Source organism: Phragmites australis, chromosome 21, assembly GCF_958298935.1.
Source record: "Phragmites australis chromosome 21, lpPhrAust1.1, whole genome shotgun sequence".
Lineage (NCBI taxonomy): Eukaryota > Viridiplantae > Streptophyta > Magnoliopsida > Poales > Poaceae > Phragmites > Phragmites australis.
This window is the reverse complement of record NC_084941.1, coordinates 15705035-15713303: the sequence shown is the minus strand read 5'-3', so window position 1 is coordinate 15713303 and position 8269 is coordinate 15705035. Positions and strand designations below refer to the sequence as shown.

The following is an 8269-nucleotide window of genomic DNA, read 5'->3' as shown; positions in this document are numbered from 1 at the left end:
CTCTCTCTCTCTCTCTCATACCCTCCTTTTTCCCTCTCGAGACATTTAAACCTCCCCACATGACACTAAGTTCAGAGTTGCACTCTGAGGATTGATGACATCAATGACAACTCTCTAGGTAGACTATATCCACCCGGAGCTCAAGTGGTGTGACCAGGCCAGGCCATGGTCACGAGGAAGCTCGGGTGCTATTGTCAGTGTATTGAGCAAAGGGGTACCCTAGCAAATAGTCCCCATGAGGGATATAATGGCCAGAGGCATATATTTCCTAAAATTGGTCGATTACGCGACCAGAGTATGGTTCCTATGACCAGTACAAGGTTATTGCTATTGTCGTAATAACAGTATAACACTGAGCTCATTGCTGGATTATGTTGTGCTTCTCTCTTTATTCTTCTATGTTATCATTTGGTGTTTTGAGTTGTTTTGTTCTGCGTTATCATGGATTATGATTGCAAACAAATCATGCTCTACTTTAGTTCATGCTCAATTTTGTGTTCTGAGTTTTTTAGTTCATGCACAATTTTTTAGTTCTGCATTTGATATTTTTGACACATTTCATTTGGTAACATTTTAGGTTGCATTTTAGTTTTTTTCATATTTTTCTCCATGTAATACAAACATGTCAGATTGCATTGATTTCATAACATCGTATTATATTATGGAAAGTTTCATGTGTATGTTCTTTCGTACTATTTTGCACAATATTTCTGATGCCCTTCTTCTGAAATAAGAAAAGGAAATTGAAACTCATGTTTATTAGAAAATTGCTGAGTTGGTATTCAGTATGACAAAATTGTTGAGATGTACCCTTTTTGGCCCAAATCAACTATTCTATTACTTTTTCCTTCACTTCTCTATTTTGTTATCTGACAAATCACAAGGGAAGTGGTATGAATATAAGCATTTATCTTTTCTTCCACTTCACTATTTTGTACCTCAGATAGTGTCCATAAACTCAATTATTTGTTATCTAAATTATCATTTATTTTGTACCTCAGATAGTGTCCATAAACTCAATTATTTGTTTTTGCTTCCATTCAGATTAGTGTTGGCTTCTGAGCATCCACATGTGAAACCAATTGATCACCATTCACAATTTTCTACGAGGTTCAAGTATGTAATAGGTTTATCATTTTTGTTTTTTTAATACCAATTGGATTGTGAATTTTTTTATTCTTCCATCTGTTTTGTATATAAGAATAGATGACCCCTTATAACACGCTCTGTATGACACACTCTGTATATGTCAAATTAGTTTAATTTACTGATGCATATGAAAAGTTCAATTTTGTGAGCTGATCTTTTTGTGTAATGTTGCTTCTATTTAAGTAATTGTTGCTTTGTTTTGTTCCTAGCCTCATCATGCTTTCTTCAGAAATACTACATAGTGGCTAATTTGAGCTGAACTTTTGTGTTGTTCTATTTCTGATGCAAACCTCTGCTTGAGAAATACTACATAGTAACTAATTCTAGCATTTGCATATGAAAAATAAATGAATAATTATTGAACCTTTTAGTAAAAAAAAACTATTGAAACTATCAGAATGTGAGGAATATAGTAATGGAGTACAGGCTGAAGCCAAGATCTCAATACCTACTTATTTGATGTATCATTCATTTTAATTCTTAATTTGAGAGAAACCATATATTTTATTTGTTTTGAGAAAAATGATATATTACTTGTTGTATCGTTTATTGTAATTCTTGATGATGTCCTAAAACTATATCAGAAACTGTAGATATAAAAAACTTGCTCGTGACCCTTGTTATTGACACATATAGGCTAATTGAAAAAAAAATCAATTTCAATGTGTACAATGCACTGATCCTTGTTATTGACATGCAATGCATATACAGGACGGTTATCAACTGAGGAAGCAATTTTTGGTATAACGGTAACGAATATGAAGATAACATCCCCTCCCGTGAACGGAAAATTTCAAGTGCATTAGGCATGAGATGTTTTCAAAGATAAATTAGTTGTGATATTATATTTGTACGTAATTATCTATTTAACTATATATTATTTTTGTTTTGTCAAAAATATATATTACTTGTTGTACCATTCATTTTCTTTCTTGATGCTCTAAAATTATATCAGAAACCGTAGATATACGAAAATTGTGAGTGCATGTTGTACATGCATGGTTGCCAGTATAAAATGTGTTTCAATGGAGGGAACTCCACCAAAGTTTTTGATAAAAAAAAATTGCTAGCATCCGTAACATGGGAAGAAATTTCTCAATGTAATCGATTCAGACATTGACACAGTCCAAAAGTGCAACTTCAACTACTCATATTTTATAAAAACATATTTATTAAACATATCTAATTTAATGTTAAGAAATTGTTTTTAAAAAGCTAACAATTTCATTTTCAAATGCTTATTATAAAAAAAGTTGATGAGAAAAGATTAGATAATCTTCAGTTTTCAATTAGAGTAACACGTTTGTCGTCTTTTCATTTATCCAGTGGACTCGGTTCACGGCGAACAAGAGGAAAACAAAACCCGGTCCAACAAGACTCGGTCCAGTCGCCACGACCTGAACCTACCTCGCATCCCGGCTCCAAAATTCAAAACCATTCGAACCCACGGGCCGAATAAAATACAACCCCTGCGTACCCTCCCGAGGACTCTCCCGTCATTTCATGCGTCACCCCGCAGCGCCCAAACGGCGGACGTTAGCCACGCGTCACGCTCTCATTGGCCAGCGCCTGCGCCCCGGGATCCATAGCAGCGTAGTAGGGTACTAGCAGCAGGGCAAGGAAAACGAAAGCAAGAAAGTCACACCCACTCACCCGCATCCACACTCTGCTTCACACACCAGCGCGCGCTCTCCCAATTCCACGAGGACCACCCGTTTCTCGCTCCAATTCGCGCGAATTTGTGCTCGGTGACGCGTGATCTCCGAATTCAGGTAATGTTGTTGCCCGGATTGGTATTGCTTTGCTTGGGTTTTGCCTGCATTTTTCTTATCGAGAATTGGTGATCGTCTCGATGCAGGGGGAGCTTTCCTCTTCGAATTTCGTGGGAATCGCAGATCATGAGTGTTTGATCAAAGTGGATTTTCCGGATTGCCTTGGTTGCGGTGGCATTTTTTTTTTGGTGCTGTTCTGATCAAGATTCAGTTTATTTTAATGCCGGAAGTTCCAAATTCAGGGCAAATTGGAGCAAATCTTGACGTCCCGAAGCTCGATCTCGAGTCCCCCGGAAGTGCATTCGCGTGATTGGTGCGATCTCGGCGCGAATTTCGGGGATTTCCCCGCCACGTCGCCCTGCAAGAACAGGGGAATTGGGCAGCAATTGGGGAGGATTCGCAGCAGGGGGCACTGATCCGGTGGCCAGATGATTGCGGCGGTGAGCCGGGCGCCGGAGGGATGGGGCGAGGACGAGATGTCCGTGCTGCCGCGGCACACCAAGGTGGTGGTCACCGGCAACAACCGCACCAAGTCGGTGCTAGTGGGCTTGCATGGAGTCGTGAAGAAGGCTGTCGGCCTTGGAGGCTGGCATTGGCTGGTAATTCACTGCCCCAACCCGCAATTGCCGAGTTTTGTTCTCCAGATCTTGTTCTGCTGCAATGTGAATTGATTTCTGTTGGCTATTTTTTGTTCTAGAGTGCAGATTGAGTGCTTCTGTTTAGGTTCATCTTTGGAAATTTTAGCTCAATTTAGGTTGGATAGCTAATCTGGATTAGTTTATTGCAGTTTTGATTGATCTTGTTTTGTTTCTTTTTGTTTAATTTTAGGTTAGCTATTTCTATGCTCTTAGTTTTGGTCTGATAGCTTGATTGAGCATTGGACTATTCCTAATTGCTCTGGATCTTGTTCTCCATCTAGGTTGTAATCTTGGAATTAAAAGTATTGATTAGCCTAATCTCAGTTTTGTTGCATTGAAAAGTTTATCTTGATATTTTGAAGTATTCAGACGGAAATTTAGATCCTGCCTCCTCACTATCACTGCTTTGCTTGCGGTCCGGTTGCACTAGAGAGTTTTATTTTGTTTGGTCTGTGTTTGAATTGGGCTGTCAGCATCAATTGTGAAACTCGTGCACAACGATTGCTTGTTTGGTTGGATATCTTGAGTGCCTAGATTCGAGTCTGGTTGCAGTCAGTGCTGGATTTTTGGAGAATTCGAATTGAGCTGCATTCTTTAGGATTTCTTGGGACAGCTCTTAAATTATTTGTTTCTGTATGCATCTGGATTTGAGTCCAGTCCCACCACTTGGAACTCGGGAGGATATTCTAGGGAATATCTGCAATTTCTATGCTACGGCTGTAAATCTGTTGATGAAGTCATGTTTTGAGGATTTCCTGTGATATATTGAGTCTGGTTCGAAACTTTCAATGTAACAATAACAAGTAGAAATTTCTAACACACTAGGCATTGCTATCATATATTCATATACATTGGCCATTTAGGTGCTGCATTGATTTAGACTTCTCACATCATGTGATTTTTTTTAAAAAAACTACCTCGTGCGATATTTTGGTGCTATTTGACTATATGGATGGTCCCCCCCCCCCTATTATGGGTTTCAATCTGATTTCCTTTTCGTCTGGTATTCTTGACGCTAGGTCCTTTCTAATCTAGATATATACACAACTTGAAATGAGCTAAATATTGCTTTCGTATACTTGTCACAGAAAAGGGGCTAATTTGCTTCAGGTGACATTTTACCGTCCATTTGTTCTTGATTTCCAATAAAACGTGTCCCTGTCTGTTGTCAAATTCCAGGTTCTTACTAATGGCATAGAGGTAAAGCTGCAAAGGAATGCTTTAAGTGTGATTGAACCCCCAAACGGTAATGAGGACGACGATAAATTCGACTGCGAAAACATGCAGTGGAATAGTTTGGATATGGGTAAGAATTATGATTGTATTTTCATTTCACCACCATCACCCTGTTTCGACAAAAAATTTCCCTTCAGTTTCAAAGTGGCCATTACTCATTCTGACATGCTCGCCTTTTAACATGCTCACTTCAATTTAACTAAGCTTAGATATTTTTGGTTATACTCTGAAAGCTCTTCATTTCTTGAAGACTGGGATAATTAGATTAAAAGAAATCAAATTGTGTCCTACAAATAACAGAAAGAAGCTTCATTCTAGTGTACTCTATCTTCTACGCTTACTCTCCCTATGTTTTGAATTTGTACGATTCTGAAATGTATGTATTCCAAAGAATCTCTACTCAGACATATCCATGTAGGCTTCACAGACAAATAGTGCCCCTCCTAGATTAGTCGCATGCCGTTAGGGTCACGGACCTGTTTAGCTTGAATATAATTAAAAATATTCAAAGGCACAGTTCTCTTGTTACCTAACCTTGTCCTACAATTTGGCTACATGTGTCTGTAATTTTGCCTTCTTTAATCCTCATTCTTGCAGCATCGGATGACGCACAATCACCAAAGCCACATCGGTCAAGGAGCAAGCAGCATAGGGGGTTCCACAGCAAATCCCTCAGTCGCTCCATGTCATGTGATTCCCACTCCAAGGCATCTGTTTCGTCATCCTCAAGGGGTCACACGGTGCGACCTTTGCTTCCTTGGGTTGTGTGCTTGAGATCATCGGTTGGAATCCTCCAATTACTTTTCAGTAACCTATGCCAATGACTCAATGTAGTTTTGCTCTATGACACTGCTCAATCTAGTTGTGTTTGGATCAGATTCCTTAGGCAGCTTGTATCTTTGATTGTGACTGAAGTGTTAACTGTTAACTTTACAGAAAGTTGACCTGAGCAAGCTAGAACTGACTGCGCTGTGGAGATATTGGCGTCACTTCAATCTCGTAAGTACAGTTTTGCTTCCCAGATCAAGGCCCTGCAAACAAGTGCAAATACCCAATTGTGTCTTGTTCCAACTGACTATACTTAATGAACAGGATGCAAGTCCTAATCCATCCAGGGAGCAGTTAGTTGATGCTGTTCAAAGGCACTTCATGTCTCAGGTTGATAAACGAAATTTCAGTTGTAACTTCTGATACTTGTATCATTGTGGTGTGAGATCCTGACATGATCTGTTTTGCCTTGTGAATCCCAATTGCTTCTTGCCCATGATGAAGCAATTGGATGAGTTGCAGGTCATAGTCGGTTTTGTGCAGGCTGCAAAGAGGCTGAAGACGATGAAAGTGGCCTGACAGCTAGAGCTGATCTTTAACTAACATATTCAAGATAGGATGCAGCATGTTTAATAAATGTTGCTGTGCTATGTAATATATGTGCATGGAGTTGCTTAGATTCCAGTGGGTTAATGCACAACTAGACTATGTTAGTCTCATGTGATGTAGATATGCAGTATTAAGTCTAAAGATGTTTCAACCTCTAGCTCAGTTATTTCCTGCTGACTGGATTTGGATTGAAATGACAAGTTCAAAACAAGTTCTTTTATTATCGTTTGGATGTTCACAAGTTTTAGGACATGCTTGACCCAATATATGTTGGTAAATGTTGGTTTGGGTTTCCACATAACTTTGAAAATAAGCTAAACCAACACTGCTGATACCTCATCATTGCAATATAGGCATTTGGATCCTTAATGAAGTAAATTGCATGTAGAAAACTATTCAGCAGTGCAGAAGATAGCTAAAAGTGACTGAATTACCCTGTGGAAGCTTTAGTCTGGTTAAGCCCTTCTACAATAAGAGCCAAAAAGCATAAAGTGATCTTGTTGATGGGCTGCTGAGTAAAAGCTCGATAAAAGTGACAGCACCAGTCTTCATCATGGCACCTTTAGAAGTTGTCTGCATCAAGGACACCGGCGTACAAACATCATGCAATAGACAGTGGGCAATTTCTGAAGCAGCCTCGTGCTTAGGCCGATGCTACTTGAGTGCTTTTGAAAGGCGAACTTATGGTTTTTCCTCTGTGGATGCAGGTCAGCTTTGAGATTCAAATCAATTACCAAAGAAACTCACCTGAGAAATAACATTTACAAAATAACAGTCCAACATATAGATCCCCAAATTTCAATGGAGCAAAACCATATTGTCCTATGAGACAACAAATTTCATATTGTCCTATGAGACAACAAATTTCACATCGTTAAATTGGGATCATCCAAAAATGGGGCAATATTATACCATGCCACATTCATAAATTGCACTTGGTAGATGATCCGTAGTCCAAATGAGCAGTTAATGTCAAAGCATGCCAACTGGCCTCATGTTTGCAGAGTTATCATGACCACAGCAGAATTACTTGGGATAAGACTAGCCAATGCACTGGCCTTCTTAATCTCATGAAAGCAAAACTATCTATGCCGGGCCATCTTAAGTTGCTGGATGCACATGAATAATCCAGTAAAAAAAATATCCTTACTGTAGTCTAGCATGTAATGCGTAAAAGGAAAGAATGCCTCCATAAGTGATGTGCACACTGATGCTTAAAGATAAAGCCTACGCTGCATCCAATTAGCTCATATTTTTTCAAGAAACATAACTCTGACTGTTTCATATTTGGAGTAGCCATTGACACCATCCTGTATAACCCTTTTAATCTTAAAGTCCTCATAAATTTTACAGATTTTCTACAAGAGATACAATTTGGCTGTTGAGGGTCGTTGTTAAGGACCCCCAACTGCCATATGGCTCAGCTAGCCTATGCTCAGGGAGCCATGACTCCCGGAGCCATACTTCCCGAAGTCTCTATCTCCCGGAGCTATACCTTCCGAAGCCTCTATCTCCCGAAACCATGTCTCCCCGGAGCCCCCATCTCCGAGGCTTGAAGAAACTTCCCAAAGACTATCGGGTGAATCATCAAGCCTCAAGAAAGATCGGCTAGAAAAGGACGCCGGTCATCCTTTGCCTGCAAGGAAGTGACCGGCATTAAATACTTAGGTTAGTGGACGTCGTCCTGACACCCTAGTACAATAGAGGTTATCTTGGCACCCCTGACAGCGCGGCGCTGGGCCCCAATTGGAGACTGGCCCACCCCTCAGGGTGCAGGCACCACAATAGTTACTATAGTAAATATTTATCCTCTATGTAGGGTAAAAAGTAGTTATCCAGGATAAGATCTAGTAATTCGGTCAAATTCTAGATATTTGTATATCGTGATAACTTGTACACTAAGCTATGTACCACCCTATAAATAGGGGTCGTGGTCATCTAGGAGAAGGAGGTTACAAGGAGAATGCTCAAGGCAACACACAGTACACAAAGGTGCCCAAGCGCTAAACCACGCTGTGATACTCCCCCCAAGACCGATTTATTTTTCTACTATCAATACATTTGTGGTGTTCCTTCCTCTTAAACTTCGTCTCTAAG

The 8269-nt window shown here is 39.8% G+C and overlaps 1 protein-coding gene across 3 annotated transcripts; it reads left to right on the top strand.

The window, feature by feature from the left end:
• Nucleotides 1-617: 617 nt before the first annotated feature.
• LOC133903957 (uncharacterized) lies at nucleotides 618-6395 on the top strand. 3 transcript variants are annotated; one of them, XM_062345457.1, is made up of 8 exons: nucleotides 618-1116; nucleotides 2476-2921; nucleotides 3008-3520; nucleotides 4739-4865; nucleotides 5393-5535; nucleotides 5732-5794; nucleotides 5888-5953; nucleotides 6068-6395. In XM_062345457.1, the coding sequence occupies exons 3-8, from the start codon at nucleotides 3350-3352 to the stop codon at nucleotides 6140-6142; spliced, it is 645 nt and encodes a 214-aa protein (XP_062201441.1). In that variant the 5' UTR covers nucleotides 618-1116; nucleotides 2476-2921; nucleotides 3008-3349; the 3' UTR covers nucleotides 6143-6395. The 3 variants fall into 3 exon arrangements, with proteins under 3 accessions (XP_062201441.1, XP_062201442.1, XP_062201440.1); XM_062345458.1 differs by lacking the exon at nucleotides 618-1116 and having other exon boundaries at nucleotides 2449-2921; nucleotides 3164-3520; XM_062345456.1 differs by lacking the exon at nucleotides 618-1116 and having other exon boundaries at nucleotides 2449-2921.
• Nucleotides 6396-8269: the final 1874 nt, after the last annotated feature.